General features: G+C 43.8%; 1 protein-coding gene across 22 annotated transcripts in view; it reads right to left on the reverse strand.

Moving 5' to 3' along the window:
• Window positions 1-958: 958 nt before the first annotated feature.
• Window positions 959-25,526, reverse strand: part of LOC145512650 (transducin-like enhancer protein 1) — a 90,591-nt gene continuing 66,023 nt past the window's right edge. For 12 of the 22 annotated variants that reach the window (XM_081507037.1, XM_081507028.1, XM_081507081.1 and 9 more), the window contains 8 exons: window positions 24,431-24,618; window positions 22,929-23,005; window positions 9,775-10,024; window positions 7,809-8,056; window positions 4,374-4,521; window positions 2,670-2,820; window positions 1,697-1,773; window positions 959-1,553 (listed from right to left, as the gene is read on the reverse strand). In XM_081507037.1, the coding sequence (XP_081363163.1) occupies window positions 1,446-1,553; window positions 1,697-1,773; window positions 2,670-2,820; window positions 4,374-4,521; window positions 7,809-8,056; window positions 9,775-10,024; window positions 22,929-23,005; window positions 24,431-24,618 (1,247 nt within the window). In that variant the 3' untranslated portion in view covers window positions 959-1,445. Of the gene's footprint in view, window positions 1,554-1,696; window positions 1,774-2,669; window positions 2,821-4,373; window positions 4,522-7,808; window positions 8,057-9,774; window positions 10,025-22,928; window positions 23,006-23,606; window positions 23,613-24,421; window positions 24,622-25,526 lie in introns of all 22 variants that reach the window. The other 10 variants (XM_081506962.1, XM_081507003.1, XM_081506935.1 and 7 more) reach the window with 3 other exon arrangements.

Genomic DNA, 25,526 nt, shown 5'->3' on the forward strand with positions numbered 1-25,526 from the left:
ATAATGTTGTTAAGTGTATAAAAACAAGATGGTCTGGATAACAAATGAAAAATATTATGACAAACTGCCAACAACTTGCTGGATCATAAGAAAACAAGGACATTATAAAATTCCTTAGGTGCTATTTTCAAACAGCCAGAAAACCTGGCTTGAAATTATTAACCATTATTTTTGAAAATACAGCAGTAAATAATAGGTATATAAAGAATGAGCCGTGCAGCCTTTTCAGGAGGAATCATGCATAGCAACTTATTAAAAGCCCAGGGTTACAGGTTCCATCTAATCAAATTAGTAGAAGCTTGTCCACAAAGATAAAGACCAGACTAATGACAGGCAGCAAGGGCTGCAGCTGTAGGGAAAGCCTTAATGAGAAGGACGGAGCAAAGTGCTGGGTGTGGTTGGCTTAAGTCAATTAATATAATAGATCAAATAAGTATTAATGAGATAAAACCAGCAGGCACCCCACCTTTCTTCTACAGGTTAATGAACTCCATAGCTTTGTGGATATCATCAGTCTTAGCACTAAATCCAAGTCACCTCCATTTCTTAAAATGTAAAGCCTGTAAAGGGAGACTATAGATTTGAAAATGCCAGGCTTTCCTAGAAAAAGGGAGTATTCTGTCTCCCAGTGAATCATCAAGAAAAAGTAAAGCTTTAATTTACAACCTCAAATCATAAGAGTATCCAAACAAAAGAATGAATCTTGGCTTAAGTCATGTTATGTTAGCTTCCCAAATAAAATCATCATTAATAAACCTTTGGTTACTTATTATTCTTCCTCTTGACTTCCTGATTAACTCAGAAGAGGTAATTACATCCTAGTGCACTAGGAATCTGTGACCAAATATATTTATAAAACGAGAAGTGCATTTTAAAACTTCCTCTACAAATTTCTGAACTTTGCTTATAGAAGCCACACCAATGATTAAAAACAATAAAGAAGGAGAAGGAAAACCACTTATTGGTACTAAAGCCTTTACTGTAATAAACCAAATATATTTACAATTTATACAAATGTTTAACCTTCAACAAAAATACAAAAAAAAAAAAACATTTCACAAGATGCAAAACCAGGAAACAAGTTCATTGGAGACACCACTGATCTACCAAGGACAGACAGGAGGGAAACCACAAGGAACAGAAAGGTAATCTCGGCAGACCTCACAGAAAGAAAAGGATGAACTCTGCCTGGGCTGGCAGGCTCCGTTCCTGGAGCCCGCAACCCTCACCCCTCTGTCCACGTCGCCTCGGTGCTCCATTTGGTCTAGGTAGATAGGTGACCTTCTCTTGATATGCTCGTTGCCTCTTCTTTGTAGATGCAAAGCAGTTTTGTGTCAAGGTTTGGAAACAGGTTTTTGTGTTTTTAAAGTTGCGACTTTTCTATTTCTACAAATTCAAAACATTTTGGCCCAATTCAACTATAAACATTAAACCACATAATGTTTTCAGTAGATGACTTCATAGACTGTAGCTTTCTTGTCCCCTGAGCCAGTGACAATGTATTTGTCATCCACAGAGATGTCACAGCTGAGCACAGATGAGGACTCTTTGGACTGGAAGAGAAAACAATGGATGTGTGTTTGGTGTGGAATAGAGATGCTCCAGGCCCTGTCCCTCCAAGGCACCTTCACTTCCAGCATCATCAGGAACACTGAAGTCCAACTGTTTCCATTCTAGGTGAGAAGCACTAACTTACCTGGAATATACTAGCTCCATAGGGGGTCCTCCAAGCATTGAGAAGGTTATCTTTTCCAGTACTCACAAACCATTTACCTAGAATTAGCAAAGGAGCAGGTAATAAGATCAAAATTCCTGGTATATATTAGCTACTTGAACGTAATCAAATTCAGAGCATTGTTTAATTATGAACTATCATGCGCAAGGGTGTGACACAAGTAGAGAGGGCAGGTTTTAAATATGGGCTCCACTGTGAACCATCTGTGATCTTGGGTTTAATCAAAGTGGTGGCAGGGACCATGTCAGTCCAATTAGCCACTGGATACATGACAGGTAGCTTCACACCCAGCACGCAGTGGGTCCTCTGTCAATCAATGAAGTTGTTTTCTGTTAGTCTCCTTATGATAAAATGGGACTAAAAAGGATTGAATGAGGAATCTAAGTTAAATGGCAGACAGGATATATGGCACATAGAATGTGGTCAGTAATGTGATAGCTATTAATCCCTCCCTCATCTCATGAATAAGTATTGGATTCCCCATGAACTTCTCTCCTCATTTTCCTCACTGCAGAGGGTAATGGTCTGGGCACCCCTAAATGCTCCCTTCTCTGACCATGGGCTCCTCATCCTGGTCAGTCCACAGCGACCTCCTCTGCTCCTGCCCCATTCTCCTACAAATTCCCATCCATCCCCCTCAGAGGGGTACCTAACTGCCCTCCACCCACACTTCTGATTCTCTTCACTAAAAACAAACATGCGTCAAAACCTCGTATTAGGCAATTTTATCGCCTGCTGACTTTTCTCAAATTAGGGAAGCAGACCGAAACAGACATCACTATGCTCTGAGGGACAATTTTAAGACAATAGAATGATTGCATCCAGCTGCTCCGAGAACAACATTTTTCCCAGATATGATCTCCACTGTACTTTTTTAGAAGTATTTTCCATTTTGGCCACCGGTGTCCTCCGGTTTCCTTTCAGCTGAACTCACCACAATAAGCGAATTTTAGGGACAGCACACAGCTCTCGTGGAGATGCAGCTGGTACTTGTCAGGTTTGTTCACGTGGAGGACTTCCACGTTGCTGCTCTCCATGCCCACGGCCAGCCACTCCCCAGTTGGGCAATACCCAAGGGAGAAAATCTGCAAGAAGCAGAGAGGCTCACTGAGTAGTTTGCCCATAGACCTGGGAAGTGAACAGACAACAAAGGGGAAAACTAGCAAGAACAGGAGGACGTAATAAGCAAAGGGCAGGCTGTGGCAAAGTCTATGTTAAAGACCTTTATGAAACAACTTGAGAGAAAGAAAAACAGCACTTATTCCATGGGTGATAAAACCAAGAAATATATTCTCAGGAACTAATAAAGGTATTCATGTGTGTTGTCTAAAAGGGTTGTCTTTTACAGATAATGGTGGTGGTTTAGTCACTAAGTCATAACCAACTCTTGCGACCCCATGGACTACAGCCCTCCAGGTTTCTCTATTCATGGCATTTTTCAGGGAAGAATACTGGAGTGGGTTGCCATTTCCTCCTCCAGGGGATCTTAATGATCCAGGGATCGATCTCCATGTCTCCTGTATTGCAAGTGGATTCTTGAAAGCCTGTCTTTTATAGATACTAACTGAAATACTTATGGATGAAGTGATACAATGTCTGGGATTTACTTTTACATAATCCAGTGTCTGGGGGCAGGGATGACAGATGAGAAGGGTTACGTGTTAGGAACTGAAGTTGGGTGATGGGCATAGGGAGTTTATCATATAATTCTCTGTGCTTTCATATATGCTTGAACACTCTCTGTTCTCATATATATTTGAAATTTTTCATAGGAAGTTTTTTTTTTTATAAAAAAAGGCAGACTGAAAATAGAATCCTAACCATAATGGAAACAGGGCTGGAATGGAACAGGGAAGACTATAAGGAACTCAACAAAATTTTGACAGGGGCATGAAATTTAGTTGAATGTATAGCTGCTTTCCATTTCTGTCCTATTTTTCTGAGTCGAATTATTTTTATTACCAAAAAAAAAAAGTACGTAAATAAGTCATGACAAAATAAAACAGTTCCACCATCAGAAAACACTTAACATGGCATGCACTGTCTTCCCCAAACAGGCCTAGATTCAGACACTTGACATCTAAATAATCTCCACAATGCACAATCAAAGTTGCCATTTTTCTATCATTTCAAAACTCCATAAATCTAGTTAGCCATGAGTCTAATTTCTAAGGGATGACCAATAAAACAGGAATCCACTGAGATAGCACTGTATTTTTTAAGCTCCCTGATGTAAGTGAAATGAATTAACTTGTAGAGCTGTTGTGATTTTTCTTTACTCCTTGTGACATCCCTGCATATTTTTCAAGGTCTATTTATATGAGAATCAAATCATCTCTCACCCCTAGATCAGATGGTGAGAAGATGGACAACACATCACACCCTGTACGTTCTTCACAGCACAAATTCCTGCAATGAATTCACTGATAAACAAAACAACTAACAAGTCTTAACCTACAGCATTTTAAAAGCCAGTCTTAAGTGTTTCAGGGTGATTTTGGGTGCGTGTGTGTGTGTGTGTATCTCAAATGAAAGTCTGGTCTGTTTGTCTAGCTTCTACTCTCCTGGGGGTGGGGGTGGGGGGTAGGGCGCCACACACAGAGCACTGTGTGGGTCCCGGGGAGGGACGAATGCGCACCTGGGAGGTGAAGTCGTGCTGCTGCAGCTGCCGCCCCTCGCGCAGGTCCCAGGACCGGACCGTGTTGTCCAAGCCGCCTGTCCAGAGCTTGGTGCCATCATTAGAAATGTCAATACAGCTGGCCCCGTCCGTGTGGCCCTGGAATTGCCTGATAAAACAAACCAGATTGAATAATGATTTCCTGCCAGAGCTCAAGGTAAACACTGTTGTGTTGTTAGTTTTGGACTCGCTGGGCGTGTGTCATCTCCTCAGTGTCTGCTGATGTGCAAGATCAAACCAACCTTCTTCCCTCGAGGAGGAGAGGAAACGGCACCTGCAGATTTTCTTCTCCTTTTTTCATGATCCAAGTGCTGAAGAAATGGAATGCTGTTTTAGGTCACCACACAGGAGAAGTTAAATACACTCCAAGAGCTATTCTTACAAATCTGTCTGGAAGGTGAAATTCCTCCCAGGTCTGGAAAAGTGTTTAAGTGTGAAAAGAAGGGGGAAAAAAAAAGGCAAACACACAGAATCCCAAGTGTATTCCTTATAGAAAGAGGCAGGCCTCGCCTCTAACCGCAAGGGCCTGTACCACCACATCACGGACTCGGGGCCCGGGAGCACACCCATTTCTATGAGTGAGTAACACAGAGATGCCCTTCGTGCCAGCAAAGCATGAGCTCATGTATTGACTCAACCTCGCGTTCTCTATTAGAAAAAGCCCTGCGTTAGGAAATCTGGACTCCTGGAGACAAAGGGGCATGCCAGCCTCCTGACTCAGACTCATGGGGCAGAGAGAGCTGATTGCTGACTGACCCCTGAGCATGGTCCTGCCTGGAATCCCAGCACAAGGCCTTTGTTCTCTTAAAGGGGAATCTCGTGCCTCAGTCAATAACCACCACCAAAGACCCAGAGAACACATTTGTGGTTGCCAAGGATAGGATGGGGCAGAGGGAGAGGGATGGACTGGGAGTTTGGGGTTAGTAGATGCAAATGATTACATTTAGAATGAATAAACAACAAGGTCATACTCTGCAGCACAGGGAACTTCATCCAATCTCCTGAGATAAGCCATATTGGAAAAGAATATAAAAAAAGAATGTATATATGTATCTGAGTCATTCTGCTGTACAGCAGAAACTAGCACAACATTGTAAATCAACTATACTTAAAAAAAAAAACAAAAAAAAACCACAATGAATTACCACCAAGAATGACCAACCAACAGGGGTTTGCTGAGCCTGGTTTTGCAGACCAAGAGGAAGCAGGCAGGGGAGTGACTGGAATAGGTGAGAGGCATTCCAAGGCTTGATCAGGATGGCAAACCGGGCAGAATCCATGAGAGAACTGCTTCGGAGCTCAACACTCAGAGCAAAGTTTCCACTGCCTCTCCTTCCTGTTACCTTATTATTCCCACAGAGCTTCACACTTTAAAGCTGAGCTTGGAATGTAAAAGGCATGGAGGAGAGGATGTGAGCTCCAATGCTGCCCTGAATTCTGAGACAAGATACAAAGCATTACTTCAAAAGTCTCTCTTCTGAAAACTACTCAGAACTTCCACCATGCTCTTCTCCCCTATGCATCTCAACTCTGTCCCTCAAAGTCCCAGCCTGCGTCCAAGGTGTCCCCGCTGGTCCCCCAGACCTACAGCAGTCCTATCCCACCTTTCCAAAGTGCTGCTTTTCTGTCTTCAAAAAGCTTGTGAAACCAAAGGACCTCCTTTTCACTTCAGCCTCTGAATTCTTCTTACCTCTGGAACTCATGAAATACCTGGACTCCTTGAGAACAACTGTTTCTCTGGGGACCTGAGCACGTAGTGGGTGCTCATTTCTCCATTCCTCCATCCACCTATTGCAGCGCTGCACTAAGGCTCCTAGAAAGCAGCTTTTAGGGCTGTTCAGAACGTGCTGGGTCACAGAGATACACGGATATTCAACAGACTCTGCACTGCCCTGTCACACAGAGTGGCCACTAGCTGCGTGTGGCCAGTCCAAACAGAGAGACGTGTGAGGCACGACCCCATCATATCCAACAGGTACTTACTCCCCGGGGGCTGGCACAGAGCAGGAGTTCAGAGCACACAAGAGGGCAGGGTGCCCAAACCCCTTCACAGCTCCTCCATGATAACATCAGGATAAAGCAGTGCACAAGAGACAGGGGTTAAAGAGATGAATACTTGAAAAGCACTTCAAATGAATATTTTGAAAGTGTATTTATTAAGTTAAAAAAAAAGCAGAAAACAAAGAAAAAAGAGCCAACAATCACTAGGCTAGAAGTTTGAAGTGGCTATTGGCTCTGGCTCCAGTTGTTCACTTCGGTCATTCTGAGCTGCCCAGGGAGTGACCAAAAAAAATAACTGCAGACTGTCACTCACATGCAGGGACAGAGCCTGGTGTGGTAAGACTTGGTAGATTTCTACAGAAAAGGCTGAAGAGTGAGCCGCTCTAATGAGTTCCATGCTCTCTTCCTTCCCTCCAGCCCTTGGCCTGGAAGCATGGGAAGAGTTTTGCTAAGTAACCTATGAGTCTAAAAATGTACCATACGCAGTGTTTCTAAGTGAAGATGAACTGTGACATGAAAGGGCAAAACACAGGCCCATTCTGCCTTAAATGTTTAATCAGTGCTTCCTTTATTTATTTATTCATTTATTTTTTGAGTGAGTGGGGGGCTACTCCCTAGCTGTGGTGCATGGGCTTCTCATTATGGTGGCTTCTCTTGTTGCGGAGCACAGGCTCAGTAGTTGTGGCGCATGCGCTTATTAGTTTCCCCGTGGCATGTGGGATCTTCCCAGACCAGGGATCGAACCCATGTCTCCTGCAATGGCAGTCAGATTCTTAACCACTTTTCAAAAGGCTTTTCTCTAACATCCCTGACATGAGCATCAACTTGGCCAGAGGGAGGGAGCTGGTGAGAGCCGAGGAAGGACACAAAGGTGGCAGATTCTAGGCAGCTAGGCTTGTTCCTGGGGCAAATGACCCCCGGACAGGGCTTATTTAGTTATTGAGAAACACTGCTGCTTTAAAACCATTTTGTGGGTTAAATTCGTGGAATCTCTTCTAATGTTCTTTTGTTGATTTTCTGTTATCCTGTATCAGTTGGTTCCTGTTTGCACATATGAGGTTCCAGGCAAAGCCAAAAACATCTAGCGTTGAGGACCTTTTGTACCTCCATCTAATCCATGGTATTCTGCCCCTTGGCAAAGGCCAGGGATGTTTTTTAAACAAATCTGGCATGAAGAATAGGAACATTAGGGAGGTAAATATAAAGTCAGGGTGACACCCAAGCATGGCAGCAAGACTGTAAGCCCCTGAGGGCGGCGACATGGTCCTGACACCCAGTTCCAAGCCTGGACTGTGTGGGCTAAGAACCTGGGGGCAGGCAGAGAAGAAGGAGAAATGGGGGGAGGGGGTCTTTCTGACCCAAGGAACCCCAACTTAGGTAACCACCCCCGCTCACCTCACCAGCGTCTGGTTGTGCAGGTCCCACACAGCGATGTTGCCGTCGCTGCAGCAGGAGAAGCAGACCTTGGAGTCTGGGCTGATGGCCAGGGCGTAGCAGGCGGGGGCCGAGGACGTCAGCTCTGCTTTGATGCGCGGGGTGGGAGCGGCCAGGTCCCAGATGGACAGGGTACTGGCTTCCCCTCCCACTATGAGAGTGCAGCCATCAGGGAGCAATTTGCAGGAACGGATGTAGTTATCCCTGTTCTGTGAAATAAACATAATTCAATTGTTATAATGCATGACCAAGCAGTAACAATGCCATGTTCTCTAACGGCTATCTTGGTTGTTGACTTAAAAAGTGGTATTTCACGGACACTAGCAAAGCAAGCATTCTATAGTAAAGATCCGGGTCTCATGGCCACTGGCTCCTTCAGAGTAGTAAACAAAGCAACCTCACAGGACTGCTCAGTGCATGTGAAAGCTTACGTATAACTCACACTGCTGCCTCGTTTACTGCTGAAGAGACAAAACTGAGACCATCAGTACATGTAAGGTGGGTGTACATGTACTTCTCTATGAAAAAAATCACTTTTCAAAGCTAGTTTAGAAATCTTTGACCTCATTACCCTGTTATTTACTATTTGGAAAATGCAGACTTGCTGCCTGGGTTTTGGTTTTCATTACTCTTAAGTCTCTGCCTAAGGCTTGTACCGTGTCTTCATTAGCCAGATGGATCCTTGTCTGGGAATTTAACACAGCTGCTTCCTCCAGTTGTAACCTGGCTGCTGTCATATTTAAGCCTCTCAATCCAGAGGCCAAAGAAATTAACAAAAGAAGGCATCTATCCATCAAAACCAACACATTAGAAAGAAAGGTGAAACCTAAAATGATGCCCCCGCCCCCGCCACCACCAACAAAGAAGTAACCGCATCCTCAACAGAAACAGCCAAAGTCTTTACTGTGCTTTAACCATGGCCTATTGTTCAAAGAGTAGAGAAACTGTAACCAGTGTGATTTCACAAAAACGAGTGTGACAAAACTCTCCTACGACCATAGAATGTTAAGCTGTGTTTAAGTATGTTTCCTCATGTTTAAGTTTCATTAATAGATATATGTTTAAGTTATTTGATTAAAAAAATAAATCAAGGACTATCCCAAAGAGCCTTTTCATTTCAAAACCACAGTCTGTCTTCTTTTTGGAAACACCCTCTCCAGAATCCTTGCTGTGTGCCAGGCAGGCTGTGGGTCAAGGACGACAAGGCAGCCTATAGTCTGCTCAGGGCCAATGGTATGTGGTTTGTGAATGGGTACTGTACATGGGTACTGTGTAAAGGACATGTCCCAACATGTTCTATGATCCCTAAAAATGCAACGTGGTATTCTCGTACTGTGGGAGTGGGGGTGGGGAGGTGGCGTAGGTGCTTGAAGGGAGCACTCCCTCCCACCCCACCACCCCCATTCTGCTGACAGCTGCCCTGATTTCGTGCAGTGTGATCTATTAACTCTTTCCTGAAGTTAAGGTCATAAAACTCAGCCAGATCTCCCTGAAAACACAGCCCCTGTTCAGAACGGTTCTATGTCACATTATCAAATGTTTACTCTTCAATATTTATCCAAAGGCTGCAGGGAAATTAAAAGTGGAATGGAGTACAGGGCTCAGAGTCCAGGCCTAGCTGCGCTCCATCCATTAAACGGGACACCCCCTTCTGAACACACATTCAAACAAGAACAGCTTCTGTAAACTACCGTTGAAATATTTTTTTAAGAGAAATCCATCAACTCTGGGATTTAACCACTGAAATAGCAACAAATGAAACCTTCACGCTGAGGCGAGAGGGTGGGGAGAGCTAAATGGCTAACACAGGAAACAGAATGGGCTTCCATTTCCTCATAATGGGAATAAAACCCAGGCCCCGACAGCGATTTCCTTATTGAGTCTCCAGGGGCAAATTACCCTGGTGCACCGGTTCCTTCTCACTCACCAGACAGTCGAGCTGAGAGACGGGGCTCTTGTTGCCGGGGTGACTGATGTCCCAGACCTTGACGCAGCCCTTCCCACCCGTGTACACGTGTCGCGTGGGGTTGCTGATGGTCACCGCGCACACCACCTCCCCATGGCTCAGGGTGTTGATCTGGCGAGCGTGTCGGGGGATACCAGGGCCGATGAGGGCATCTGGAGGGAAGGGGACGGGCTGCATCTGACCATCTGCGGTAACGTGGAAGGAGTATGCGCTTTTGGAGATGGGATGATTAGGGAGAAGAACATGAGAGAAGACAGAAAAAATATTTATCATAAAGCAGTTAATCATTACCACAGTATACTTCTATGAGAAAGACAAAAGAAAGATTCTTGCTCTGCATTCCTTTTGAAAGCAATAGAAGTTGAAGTGTTTATTGATGGAACAAATGAAATAAATAGCCAAAGTATAGGGTATAAAAAAAATTATATTGAATAATATTTAAAAATTTTATAAAGATTTTTAAATTGTGCTGCTTTGTTTCATAAAAAAAGAAAAAAATTCCTTCAAAAAAACACTAAATGTACTTCCAAATTACCATAAAATTCTTCCCTCTATGTACCTAGTATAATTGTATGATTTCTTAGTACAATTTAAAATGATTATTTTTGGGGACTTCCCTGGTGGTCCAGTGGCTAAGACTCTGCACTCCCAATGAAGGGGGGCCTGGACAAGGAGCTAGATCCCGCATGCAGCAACTAAGACCAAATGCAGCCAATTAAAATAAATAAATGATTTAAAAAAAAAAAATAAAATGATTATTTTTGATGCTTAAAATGAAGCCCTTATGAGCTCATAATAATTACACATGGTACAGTATATTTCAAAATCAACAAACAAAAACAGCTTTCTAAATGAACCAGTTTAATGTTTGGACTTAAAACTCTCTTCTGCATAATTGACATAAAATAATAAAAGAGAATGTCTTAAGTTAAATGATTCTGTGATAAAGACTTCAAGTTTCCTCCTCAACTACCTTCCTGTCTACTTTGGCCACAAAGCCCAGTTTTATCAAAGGTAGCAAAGATCCCAGTAAAAGATGACTTCTCTCAGCTTTGCTCTGTCCAGGTATGCCCATGTTCTGTCTGATGAGATGTAGGCAGAAGCTGCTGGGTGGCACTTAGTTCATAAAGAAAGGGAATCTGGGGGATATGGAAACTGTCTGTACTTTCCATACAATTTTGCTGTTAGCCTAAAATTGCTCTAAAAAATAAATTTATTAATTAAAAAAAAAAAAAGAATTTAAAAAGAGGTAAGGGAGTGTGCCTTCTCTCTTCTTTCCCTCTTTTCTGCTAACTGAACCATGAGCATGATGACTGGAGCTTCTGTAGCCTGTTTGGGTCACAACATGACTTTGAAGATGGAAATCAATTGCTGAGGGGCACAAAACAAAACGACAGGATGCACAAACCCTGGTGACACTATGGGGCTGTGATATATGCCCTGGGCTGACAGCCAGTATCTTTTATGGGAGAGAGAAATAAACTTCTCTGCTATTTTGGCTAATATTTTCTTCCCTGTTAAATACAGACAAACCTAATCCCAGTGTACACTTGTTTCCAAACCAAAATCTTAAAGCATATTTTTTCTTTAACAATCTAATTACTTAAACTCCAAGCACTAATATATTACAGATACTATAAAAACTCTACAAAGAAAAGACCCTGTAGGGGATGGAAGAAATAGGAGTGATAATATTTCCCATCCGCATCTGAACTAGGCACTTTGAAGACCATAGCTTTCACTTGCTTCTTATTCAAAGTATCACTTGGTAATCTAGAAGTGCAACATTAAACCTCTATAAGTCTGCATACATAAACAACAAACGAAGTATGTAGGGTTTTCTCCTTCCCATAACCCTCTGGAGTAATCTGGGCTCCTTCTGGAACTTATCATTGGCACCTTGAAGTCCCTTAACAGACTCTAAAGACCATGGGTATTAAATATAGAACTTAAATATTCATTTTAATGCTAACTCAAAGTTTGAAAAATAACTAAGCATGCACAAAACTGAAAACTGATACCAGATATCAGGTTTCTACCTGCTTGCACATAAAACCTACATAACTTCCTTAGCTTGAAAATAAAATATCTGTCCTTATTTTTCTTTTATAAAAACAAAATATCAAATATATGAAAAGATTTTTAAAAGAATTTCTCCTTAGACTCTAAGGATCTTAGAGTATGAAAAGGCAAAAGGAATCTTAGATATGTTATCTCCTGGCAAGCTAGTTCCAATAACTAATATTACACGGCTATTTGGCCCAAATCCTTAACGTTACCCTTAATTTGAATGACAGAATACACATGATGGGAACCATGCAGAATGTCACAGGAAATAAGTATGCAAATAAAACAATTATAGATCAAGGCACTTATGTCACTAGACCACTAAATCTGTATATTTTAACTGAAGTATAATTGATGTACAGCATTATATAAGTTACAGGCATATAACATATTGATTCACAACTTTTAAAGGTTATACTCCATTTATAGTTATTGTAAAATATTGGCTATATTCCCTGTGTTGTACAATATATCCTCATAGCTTATTTTACACGTAATAGTTTGTGTCTCTTAATTCCCTACCCCGTTTGTCCCTCCGCGCTTTCCTCTCCCCACTGATAGCCCCTGGTTTGTTCTCCACATCAGTTAGTCTGTTTCTTTTTTGTTATTAAATCTTCTGTTTTTTAGCCCACAGTATCCTTTGGTGTTCTTAGTCCTTATCAAGTCCCCATGATGTTTCAATACACGCACATTAGAATTAATTGAACCTATGCCATCTATTACAGGGTATTTGGAGTTGGAATCAAAAAGCATTGTATTACTGCCCTTGAAGATAAGACCACAAGAACCGGGGTTGAAGTCTATCCACATTCCAAGTTATGTGACCCAGATACCAGGCACCACAATCTAGGCCTGAAGATAACAAATGAACGGTGGTCAACATGGGGAGAAAACTTGCTTCTTAGAGCTTTCCGTAATTTCTAAAGAATTACGGCAGATGTGAGGGTTAGCTTTTCTGTTTGCCATAAATCAAGGTGGGCACTTCCAGGTAGGCAGTTTCTATCAGGTGCCATTTTAGCAATTCTGGATTTTTATGGGAAGGAAATTTTGTCTGCTTCCCCTGGAACTCTGCTGATTACAGAGTTAAATGTTCCAGATTAAAACAGATGCACGAAGTACAGATGAGAGCTGTGTGCTTGTCTTTGGAAGACACCCACCTCTCTCCCAGGTGTCCTCTTCTTCAAACCACACAGGAGGTCTGTGATCATCATACTCAGGCAGTTTTAAAATTGATTCACAGTGCAGCGAACTGCTGCCAGAAGCTGTGAACATTCGTCCATCCCAGGGGAAACCCATACGATGTTAATACATCAGTCACAGGGGGCCTCAGAGGAAGCTGGTGCTGCCCGCTGCACTGGAGAGCCTAATCAAATGAACAAACCTCAACGAGGCACAGGGCAGGTGTGGCTCACAAAGGGAAAGATGGGAAGGAAAAACCAGAGAAGCAAATGAAACAGCTTGGAATCTGTTTTTCACCTCCAGGAAGAGCATGAGTGTCTTTGAGAAAGCCCACTTCAATGGCACATCCTAACAATGTTGAAGAGATCCCAGAAGGAAACTTTGCCTCTTTACTGACTGAGAAACTAGGAAAAGTAAGATCAACTAGGAGAGGGTATTTATAAATGGATAGTGTACATTTATAAATATTTCTCATGCCTGAATTTAGAAAGAGATCAGCCACAGAAGAATGCGTATGGCATGACTGCATTTATAGAAGTTCACACACAGGCAGATTTACCTCTGGTATTAGAAGTTGGGATGGTGGCTCCCCTTGAGACTGGAAGAGGCATGGATAAGGTTTCTCAGGTGTTCTTTGTGCAAAGTCACTGGACTATACACACATGATTTGTGTACTTTCCTATACATGTGCCTCGATTTTTAAAGCTTGGATTCATGGAAGGAAGGCTCAAAAGGGAGGGGACCTATGGCAGAAACCAACACAATATTGTAATTATCCTCCAATTAAAAATTAAATTAAATTAAAAAAAACCTTGGATTTGTTTATTCAAGAAAAAGGGAGGGGCTTTCCTGGTGGCTTAGTGGCAAAGAATCCACCTGCTGATGCAGAGAACACAGGAAGAGCCTGTATGCCGCAGCACAACCAAGCCCGTGAGCCCGAACTACCTGAGCACCAACACCCAGAGGCTGTGCTTAGCGACGAGAAAAACCACTGCAATGAGAAGCCTGAGCACGGAAACTCGCCACAACTGGAGAAGGCCCACACACATCAACGAAGATCCAGCACAGCCAAAAACAAGCAAATAAATCTTTAAAAATAAAGAAAAGGGAAGAGGAGGACTCGTGACCACTGTCGGCTGGGTCCACAGCCAGGTTGAGAGCACAGACCCTGGATTTAAAGGGACATGAGCTTCAGGGGCCCCGGTTCACAGCCTCACTGACTATGGTCTTCCTAAGGGGCTTAACTACCTGCAGCCTATTACGTATCTGTTTCCTGATCGACAAGATAGAAATAATAATGAAACATAAGGGCCGCAGGGGTGGTAGTAAGGAAAAAAAAGGGCCAGCAGCTGCACAAGTGCAAAACACTTAACACTGTGCTTGACACCTGCAGGGGCCTTCAGGAAATGACAGCATCGATACTAAATACCCATGACTTAAAAAGAGGAAAGTGAGGCGATGATGAATCCAGGGCTCTTATCTTGACCAGAGGACAAGTGTGACAGCCAGGAATGCGGAAAGGGAGGAAGGCGTAGGGTGGGAGCCAGGAAAGCATGTGGCGATGGCGAGGCTAGGAAAACCAGGATACCCATAAATCCTAAAAGGCTAGGTGGGGAGACAGCACAGGGAAAGTCGAGTGGAGGATGTTTGGAGAGAGCATTGTGGCCAACTGTGGGGTAGAAAGGAGCCCTGGGTGGTGGGGCCTAGTTAGGGGCCACCTACTCACACCCCAGAGCCTCAGAGAGCTGAGTCCCCAGACCCGGCTGTCTGAATCAATCACTTACAGATCAGGATCTAATTCTGAAATCTGGTGGCAGAACTGAACAGAATAAAGCCCACTGGACATCACAGATTTAAAACCTGAATGAAACTGAACTCTTTTGGAATCAGGGACTCTTTATTCCTGGGGCACACAGCAGAGATGGAGGCACCCCGAGTCCCTGCAGGTGCTGCGGACTGGGAAATGGCACTGCGTTTCCGGGAAGCAGACTCTTTCCCTAGCAGACTGGCCCCTGTTCATAAAACTACACTGTGTTCTGTGGTCAGTGCTCGAGTTGTGGGTTTGCTGGAAGTAGCCAGGATCCAGCACACAGTAATGAAGAACCAGGGACCCTGGTGATGAAGGCTGTGGCCAAGACCCTGCTGCCTGTGGACTCGGCCCTCCTGAGAGAGAATTTCTTGCTGTATTAACAGGTATCAAAAAAAAAATCTGATCAGATCAAAACCTTCACTCACTTTTTATGGCTAACCAAGCCTTCACAATTGAGTGCCTATGAGCCTCAGTTCATGTGACCATCTTGTAGCCTAAATTCTAGCCATGTGGCACAACAGGCCAGTCCCCTAAAATATCGCACGCTGTCACATCTCTACGTTGTGCACAAACTGTTCCCTCCTGCCTAGAATAGCACAGCCTTCCCTTCAGTGCACGTCTCCTCCCCACTCTCGCGGCTTGCCTCGACTCCGCAGGTGCCATGAGTCCTTTCCCAGTGCCCTGATTCAATATAAATCTGTATCACGCTGAGGACCACTGCCCACAGTTATATCTGTCTCATTCCTGAGTCCTCTAGGAACAGGTGGGATGACTGCACCAGCGAGCATACAGCTGGTGCTCAGTAGAAGAATCTGAATGTCTCAACTCATTAATTGCTACCTAATCACTTACGAATCGAGGCATGAAAGACTGCTTCAGTAAGGAAAGTGAGCTACAAAAAGGTGGGGAGTCCTCTAACCACTTGGGCTCTGCCAGCCAACTTTCCCAAAGAACTTATACCAAACGTGCCTAAGAGGTGCTTTCTCAAAGGAGAGAGGCAGTCCCAGAGATACAGAGCTGATGAAGAGCAGAACAAGAGGCAATGAGAACAGTTAACTGTGAAATCCACAAGCCACCCCATCAGCAGAACCCAGTGGATGCGAGACCCTCAGACATCAGCTGCGGCAGAAGTTGCCATGGGTCACGTGTGACAAACTGGTTCCTGAGACTGGGTGCTGAAGAGCATACAGTGAAGCTCAGGAAGTGAGGGGACCCAGGCCAGAGTTTCAATTTAGTCACTAGTGAGATGTGGGGACCATATAGAACTTATCTGGGTTGCATTTCCCTACAGTGTGCTGTGACAAAACATACCCTGTAAACGTGACTGCTGAGGTGTGGGGGAAATGATGTCACGTGGGAAAGTACTTGCAGGAAAGTAGGAAGCATAATATAGATTCAACCTTTGGTTCCCATGTCACAGGATGCAGCTCGCCATCCCTTATTATTTATAAAGGAGGGAAAGCAGGACAAGGGAGCATGCATAACAGGTCCAACTCAGCTCATACATAGGAGGGGTCAGCCAATCACAGAAGTGGGGCTCTAAGCTACCTTCGCTTCCAAGTCAGCACTACCTTTGATACTCTCCCCTCAAGAGGGATCGTGGGGTCCACCAGGATGGAGATACCTTCCCTACACAAAAAGAAAACACCAGGCATCATCCACGTGCTTCATGAAGGAGCCCTGAGGGCTGAGGGCTGTGGCATCTAGCTCATTCTAAGACAGATGAGAATAATGTTAAGTTATGTTTTGGATGATGCTCCCAGCCTCAAGAACTAGTAGAGTGAAGGCGGTGGCTGGGACTGTTGGGATGTGGACTCATAAGAAAATCAGAGCCATATTATTCTAAGATTCGGGGGGGAAAGTCCTCAGGTATATAATTCATCTACTAATGATAAAAATCTTTCTTTGCCAATCTAAAAAGCTCTACCTTTAATATTTTTTTTTTGGGTCTGCACACCTAACTTATAACATCTGTTAAATCCTTTACTTCTTTCACGGGATTTTCCCAGTTTGGCCTCTGAGCATCCTCCCAAACAGCAAACATGCAGATCAAGGCGCAGTCCTCACCCCACTTGAAGACAGCATTTCTACATCAATGGAGGGCTTTAGTAACAAAATACAAAGAGAGGACATTAAACTATTAAGATGGGAGACTTTTTCCCCTTATTTAGTTGAATACACAGCTCTCCTCATATTTTAAAAAGGGGAATGCAGAACTTCTTAAAATGGCTATAAAAAAAATTACTAGAAAAGTAAACAAGAAGAGATGGTCTAGCTGATATATTGAAGTTCTCTGATCAAAGTCTGCATTTATGATTCTAAGACCCTAGTTCCTCCATCAATTAAATGTTTCCAGACTGTAAATGTGCTGGGGCAGCAACAGGGATCCTATGCAGGACAAGATACAAACCAAGAGACACGTGGACGAAAAGTAAGACAAAGGTAAGTTTAAAATACAGCCACTTCAAAGCTCCATTCAAAAGTCCTAGCAAAAGAACCAACCACTGCAGGTAAATAGCAGTATTCACTTAAGAGATAAGACAAACTACGCCTAGTAAGCTGAAAGCCATTTCTGAAGAGGTAAAAAGGGAGAGGAAACGAAGGGACTAATGTCCAGCAGCTAAACATAACTTGCATCAAAAGGAAAGGACTCACACTTCAATATAATCCTAAGAAATTGGGTACACAGTCCTAGACCATTCAAAGGTAGAAAAACAGAAGTTAAACTCAAACACACATGGTGACAACAAAGTACAAAATAAGCATGTTCCTTTATGCACTCAATAGACAAAAAACCCAAATATCATAATAAGTAAAAGGGGGGGCTGAATTGATTTCCAAATCCACTAAATAAACCAAGGGTGGAATCTAGACATGGTCAGCATAGGGATCAGAAGCAAGATCAGGAATGGAGAGGAGGAAGAGGGGACTGGCCACAGAAACGTTTTCTCAGCTAGAAGCTGGATGGCCTTTTTTCAATGCTGCAAAACATGCTTTCTTAAGAGGCAATTTTACCCCAAATGTAGTTTAGATTTTCTCTTTCCATTAGGCTCCAACTCCAAAAAGGTAGTTTAAAAGGTTTATTTAAACACTAAACAAGTGGGTGGAAGATTTCTCAATTACACGTCTAGCATTAAAACACAGGGTGAGGGAACTTGGAACTTAGTTGGAATCTTGAGTCAAACTATTATTAGTGTGAGTTACAACTGACCTCTAGATGTTACTGTACAAGGCAAGTAGATCTCGGCCCCAAGTATTTGTAAGGAGGAAAGCGGTGCCCTTGGGCCAGGAAAAAAACATCTTGAGAGGAGGGAGGCACAAAGTATAACAAAGATGTCAATCTGTCTAAACGTCAGGTTTCTTTTTTTATCAGTGAGCTCCACAGAGTTCAGGGAATAAATTTCCTAAAACTCAAAGTAAGTTCAAATTAAGCCAACAAAACGCAGCAATTAAATTTCGCCTTGAGGGTTTGGAAACACAGTCAGGGCAACCGCTTATAAATCAGCATTGCATGTCTCTAAAATGCAAACTGCATTCTCCCTTGGAAAAGGATGAATCATAGGGCCTTACACAATCCTGGGCTCATCCCCCATCTTGTCAACGCGGCAAGCATTTGTTTACTGGCTATCAAGGCTCAAGGGGACAAGAGGAGTTCAGAAGCTTTAATTCTAGCAAGGAAGAAGCAAATAGAGATAGGACTTGTAAGCATGATTACAATTCAAGGCCAAAGTGTGGAAAGTGTCACAAGACTTATAAGGGGCTGGTGGAGAGAGATCATATTTGGGAAAGGCATCAGCAAAGGCTTCTGGGAGGAAGTGGTCTTTGAAGGAAAGAAAATATTTCTGCAGGACCAGGTAGAGACAAGTTAGAAGGGAAGTTGCTCCAGGTAGGAGGAGGGCCATTCACAGAATACAAGGTTATTCCATTCATCCAGAGCATGAGATGCAATGCATATAGGACACGAGGCTGGAAAAACAAGCTGAGGTGACTCTATCAGAGAGGTTACATCAGGAGATTATATGCACTTTGAATATTCTTTGGCACTGTCCTTCTTTGGGATTGGAATGAAAACCGACCTTTTCCAGTCCTGTGGCCTCTGTTGAGTTTTTCAAATTTGCTGTGCAAATATTGAGTGCAGCACTTTCACAGCATCATCTTTTAGGATTTTAAATAGCTCAGATGGAATTCCATCACTTTCACTAGCTTTGTTCATAGTAATGCTTCCTAAGGCCCACTTGACTTCACATTCCAGGATATCTGGCTCTAGATGAGTGACCACACCATTGTGATTATCCAGGTCATTAAGACCTTTTTTGTATAGTTTTTTTCTGTGTATTCTTCCTACTTCTTCATAATCTCCTCTGCTTCTGTTCGATTCTTGCCATTCCTGTCCTTGACTGTGTCCATCTTTGCATGAAATGTTCCCTCGATACTTCCAATTTTCTTGATGAGATCTCTAGTCTTTCCCATTCTATTGTTTCCTCTATTTCTTTGCATTGTTCATTTAAGAAGCCTTTCTTATCTCTCCCTGCTATTCTCTGGAACTCTGCATTCAGTTGGTATATCTTTCCCTGTCTCCCTTGCCTTTCACATCTCTTCTTTTCTTAGCTATTTGTAAAGCCTCCTCAGACAACCACTTTGCCTTCTTGCATTTCTTTTTCTTTCAGATGATTTTGGTCATTGATTTCTGTACAATGTCATGAACCTCTGTCCATAGTTCTTTAGGCACTCCATCTACCAGATCTAATCCCTTGAAACTATTTGTCACCTCCACTGTATAATCATAAGGGATTTGACTTAGGTCATACCTGACTGGTATGGTATGGTCACAGCTATCTCAGTTTAATTACACATTTATTTTTGTGATTACTTGATTAAAACCATCTACCCATCATCAGGCTGTGAGCTCCCAATAGGGTCCTCTAGCCTATTCAGTAAATTTGGATGACATCTGTAGAAGAGAGGAAACGAAGTGGAATGAATGACAGATAGCCTAGGAACCTGAAATCATATCCCGTAAGTCAGAGTGAAGCAACAGACATACTCAGCCAGAAGACACACCTGGTGGAGAGGTGGTGGTCCCCAAAGATCTCAAGAGCTGTCTGTCCTGAGAAGGATAGATTAGTGGAGCACTGTGTGGTCCCAGGGAGTGCGTAAGAACAGGATTGACAGGTAAAAGTTCCAGGGAGACAGAGTTCAACTCAAGGGCTCAAAGAGTTTCCAAAGGGCCAGGGAAAATGAGCTGACATCACTGGGTCAGATATGCTCAGATACTCGGTGAGGCCATTACAGGAAACCTGAACCACAGATCAGCATTCGCACTAGAGGCACTTCCAAGGTCCCTCCAACCCTAAATGAACTCTCCCGGCTGTACCACACTTCTCAGACACTCATCCATCTGCCCGTGAGTTGTCAAGCTCCTTCTCTGTGCTGGGAGCCTGCTGTCCCCTATACCTGCAATAGCCCACCCTCCCAGCCCCCTCTGCCCAGCTGGCTTACCCTCTTGCGTGAACTTCAGCTTTCTGCGTTTCCACCCTACCCCAAGGAAGCCGTTACCAACTCTATCACTCTTTACCTGTCTGCCTGTCACCACTGTTCTGCCTTCACAGCACTTAGCACTTGTCACAAATGTAACTCAAGTATTTACTGTTTCTTTAAGGTCCACCCAACATCAGTAGCCTCCCTAGAGACAGGAAGACCAACACTGTCTTTCCTGGAGCCTGCTGGGTACCTAACACACAGTTCTCCATCAAACATCTACAAAGAGCTTCCATTTGCCCTTTCCAATTATCATTTCCATTGGAATTTCTCAGAGAAAGACGCTGGAAAATTTTTACCACTTTGTTCACCCTACCCTAGACATGGTGGCTTGTCACCATTTCTCTTATGAGCCTGTGTGGTTGGCAAACATCCACTGCTGCCCTTGGTGAGGTGCCCACTCTCCCAGAGACTTTTACACAGCAGCTCAAGTCAATTCACGACTGCTGTCTCTTGTAATAAAACACTGGGACTGGTATTTTGTGTCTTTTCCCCCTTACTCACCTTTATTTATCTTTTATAAGAGTCTCAATCTTTGTCATTTCAGGGAAAAACTGGTCTGTCATCATAGCTGGTTTGAACAGCACTGCCTCGGGCAGTATGACTTTACCAAACGATGAGAACAGCATGTCTTCTCAAACTAACTAATGGATTAATACATGGACTAAGACTGCAGAGCCCAGATCTTGGACAGTGGCAAGTTCATTTTTCCCTCTGCTACCAATTAATTTGATCTTCCTCCCATAACATCTTAAAAGAGAATACCTTAATCTTGAAAGAGAATCCAAAAAATATCTTTACTGTTTTAGAAAGCAGTGACCCCTCTGATCCACAGACCAGTGTCCGTTTTGATCAAGGGGAGAAAACCACTGTTACACATGAGTCTCACAGCTTTGCCTCTCAGTTCGCTATTGCCGTCTGAGCCGTGAACACAGGGAAGTCCAAGGTGCTGGCAAGTCAAGAACATGACTATTTTGGCTCTAAGAAGCATGTTTACTGAAGGTGTAAACTTGGTGTCTAATTGCACACACAATTGTTAGGAACTGGGTCTGAGTTAACCATCCCTCACACCAGCCTTCAGGACCAACTCTGTGGCTCTCAGCTCTGCCCACCTCACCCCTCCTTCCTCACATTTCACATCCAGGGTGGGGTCTTGGACACACCCCCCACAGCTCTGACTGCAGAAACTGGCTTTCTCTAATGGTTAGTTGAACTTGGCCTTAGTTGCCTAATATTTCCCTGAAGATTCATCAGTTACTATTAATTATTGTCTCTTAGCTCAACAGTACTCATCTGCCCTTTATCCACTCACCAGACAGAAGGACACAGAACAGCTAGCTACTCTGCCAGCAACCACAGGTAAGAAATACCGATAAGCACCCTGAGGCTTTCCTAAGAAAATACAACATAGTAGTTCACAGGTTGGTTTCAGTCAGAAGAGATCTACCAGCCAAGAAAGTATTTGCAACACTGCCCCACCTCCCAGTCCTGCTCTTCCCTGGGCCAAGATGTCACTGTAAATTCTTAACGTCTCTACTAGTTTCTAGTACAAACCAAAGCTTCAGTTCATCATGAGTCAAATTATCGTGAAATAGATATCAAAATGCAGGAAAAGATGAGCAATGGGAATCTGCCTTCTAAAAGCAGGTGATAGGGTAAGGATTTCCGTCTTCTGAAACAAGACTGCAATAAAAACCACACAAGGATGACCAGGTAGTTGAACGGACCACTCAAAATAATGTAGTATGTAACAGATGTGTAAGTAATAGCTGAATGCAACTGTTTGAAAGTAAAGGGTATAAGCGAAAAAAAAAAAAAACTGATTTTTAATTACTAATATATTATGGAAAACAGGTGATTTTCAGTGACCCTGGAAGAATAATCCACAGGGCTTTTCAAATTCTGAATGCTCTTTTGCCCTTTAACCTATCTCTCACTGCTTCCCATCATGCCATATTACACTTTATAATCCTGGCTCTCTCAGAGGAAGGTACCCAGCAAAACTTTACTGGGGGAGAGGGGGGTGCGGGGAAACCCTCCCACATTTCACACAACTCTTGCTTCCACCAAAATAAGGAAGAGGTGGCACTGAGCCAGGTAAAGAAATAGCACATTTCATGTTTCTGAGATGTCAAGTCTGTGACAGCTTACTGCCTACAACACAGTCCTGTGGAAAACCTCCAACAGGCACCCTCTAACCCAACGGCAAGGCAGAGCGGCTTTCTGAGGAAGGGTCAAGCGAGGGGGACCAACCATTCCTGGTTCTCACCTCTCTCCTTGGCCCTATCTCCAACAGCTTCTCTCCAGAAATAACTAAATGCATGAGATCACCCACAGTGAGAAGACAGAGGCATGACACCTACCAGGTGTCTATTTTTGGAAAGTGTTAACACTCCTCAGGAAAAGACACTGGAAATCTTGGAAACGCCCAAGCCTGTGCTCCCTTTGGAATTCTAGTGCGCTGATACCTGTGACTAAATAACCACCTTTAAAACAGAACCCAAGAGTTAGAGGTACTTACGGCTTCCCCCCGGGGATTCCTGCCAGGTTTGGAGGGATCGTAGGTACACGCATGTGAGGGGGAGGATCAAACCCAACCTAGAAACAGATAAGGCATTGCAGACTCAGTTTATGCAGGGTAGGCACTTTGTGACACCTCTAAAAACTTTTTACTAGAAACTCAGAAATCCCCAAAGAAACAGAAACAGGGACACGTGTTAACATTTCTCAAAAGAAAAATTATAATGCAAGAAATAATACAGCCTCCACTAAATACCACAAGACACACTTCTTTTTTGGGAGGTAGGATGGCACATGATCCATCTGTGCATTGAGACAGCTTTCCATGGTAAATATGTCCTGTGGACTTAGGATGTTCTGCCTGTTCAAACAAGTACAAAGAACATACGCTGTCTGAGCCAGGACAACGTGACTACCAACTTCAGCACTATCAACGTTTTGGGCCAGATAATTCTTGGCTGGGGGCTGGCCTGGAATGGCAGGATAATTAGCAGCATCACTGGCCTCTACCCTCTAAGTGCCCATAGCAACCCTCCCAGTTCTGATGAACAAAAGTGTCTCCAGATACAACCGAATGTCCCAAGGGGGCAAAATCACCCCCAGTTTCATGCCACTGGTCTAAGTCAATGCTTAGAAATTCACATACAGACTCTCTTTTTTGTGCACCTAGTCCCTCGGCTGCCCCCTTTGCTTTAAACGATCTTGCCCTCTACTGCATAGCCTTTCCTAGGAGTGCAAAGGAAGGGGAAAACGATGCACTTTAATATCATCTCCAGTTATTGGAGGTAATGAAGAAGGGAGAGGAGAGAAATGCACATGCCATATTTCAAACAGTCGACAGAAATGATTTGGGGACTTTCATTTGCTATGAGTTATAATCTAGTCCCTTTTCCTGATGCAATCAAGGACCACATGGTCAACTTTCTCCTTTACGCGCAGTTTTGTCTCTTCCTGGTCAAGCATGAGATCATTTACAGGGTGGCAGAAGGCAGAACGAGGAGGAGACCCTGCCCCACAACTTCAGTCCCTCTGTGTTTCTCCCTGTTGAGCTGAGATCACTGCTTACACCAAAGTCATGCAATTGGGTTTAAAGAATAATATAAGCATGGAAAGAGAAAATAACGGCTTCTCAAATATTTTTTTCTTAAGAATTAAAGAGGAGAAAAAAAAAATGTCAAGAAACGAATGAAAAGGCTTCTGTGAGCTACTTGAGTCATTTCATCGCCTTCCAGAGGGAAAAAAACTTACTTTGGTGGGAGAAAACCAGATGTCCCCTGAACCACTGAAGGAGCTTCTAAACACTGCCTTTTTTCATCCACAAAAACAGTAAAACAAAAAGTGTTTGGCCTTAACTTAATGAAGCGGCATGTTGATGAAGGTGGACAAGAGGGAGGCGGGAGCAGCGGAGACACTGGGTCTTTTGTCTGCAGGTGTGGGGGCTGCCAGCTGCCAGAGCTCCGCAGGTCCCCACCCGCGCCCATCCTCAGTCCCTGCCATCCTCACCATCGGGGAGCGCCCATAAGCCACCACGGCGGCAGCAGCTGCGGCTGCGCTCATCTGCGGTGACATGTTGTGGAGGCTGGCGTAGGCGGCGCTGGGGCTGGTCAGCTCACCATTCATGCCTGCGTGGGGCACCATCCCGAACGGTGCGGGGTATGGGCCGGGCACCGCCAGGGGCGTCCTCAGGCCAGCTGCTGCAAGGAAGTACAAGCCACAGTGACATACCTGGCCACTCATGTCAGCCTGATCATCAATTCCAGGGCCCTCTTCAGTGCCTCCTGTTATAGGGAAGGAGGGAAGGCTAGGGATGCGGGGAATGGCGGGGGTGGGGGAGGTATCACCTCCAATTCCTACATAGGCTCCCGGTCCCTTCTTCCCTAGAGCTGAATTCCTTTCCAGGAAAGAATGGACTCCAAGGGGAGCACTGCCCACACATTTCCCCCTTGTACATCCACTTGGCAATGCTGGGAAACCAGGGAATTAAGCAACATTATTGTACCTAATTGACAGAATGCACCACCTTCTGACTTAAACTCAGAAGGTTTTCCTGATAAAAATCCATGATTTCTCCTTCAGTTTGAACTTTCCATTTCTGGTACCAATTTCAAATAACAACCTGATCCTGGATTTATGTAAACAAGAGTACAGGTTTAGGAGGAATATTCTGGGGCCTCTTTACCGCCTGGCACAGGGTATTACATTCTCCCTTTCCCAGGGAGGAAGATACAGTTAAAAGTTATGAGTTTGTTCAGGGGCTGGAGTCTCAGTGAGAACCTCCCAATTTCTCCTGGAAGAGAGACCACTGATTCTTAAGGGATGTACCGGCAGAACACTGGCCAACTAAAGCACAGAAGAAACACACTTGGGCAGGCCAGACCGGCTGTCTCAGTCAACATTAGCAATCTCAGACACACAATGATAGCTTGGTAAGGAGCTTACGTGCGGAATAATTATCAGAAACTTTATTGAAGTCCTTGGGATTTGGATTATTTGGAAATAAAAGAAAAGCCAAATGTAAACAGTCAGAGACTGAACAGGCTGCTGAAACCCAAGGACAAACATCTGTTTCTTATCACAGCTTTTCAGAGATAAGGAGGGA

The sequence above is a fragment of the Giraffa tippelskirchi genome, chromosome 1 (assembly GCF_054371585.1).
Source record: "Giraffa tippelskirchi isolate mGirTip1 chromosome 1, T2T-mGirTip1v1.2.pri, whole genome shotgun sequence".
Lineage (NCBI taxonomy): Eukaryota > Metazoa > Chordata > Mammalia > Artiodactyla > Giraffidae > Giraffa > Giraffa tippelskirchi.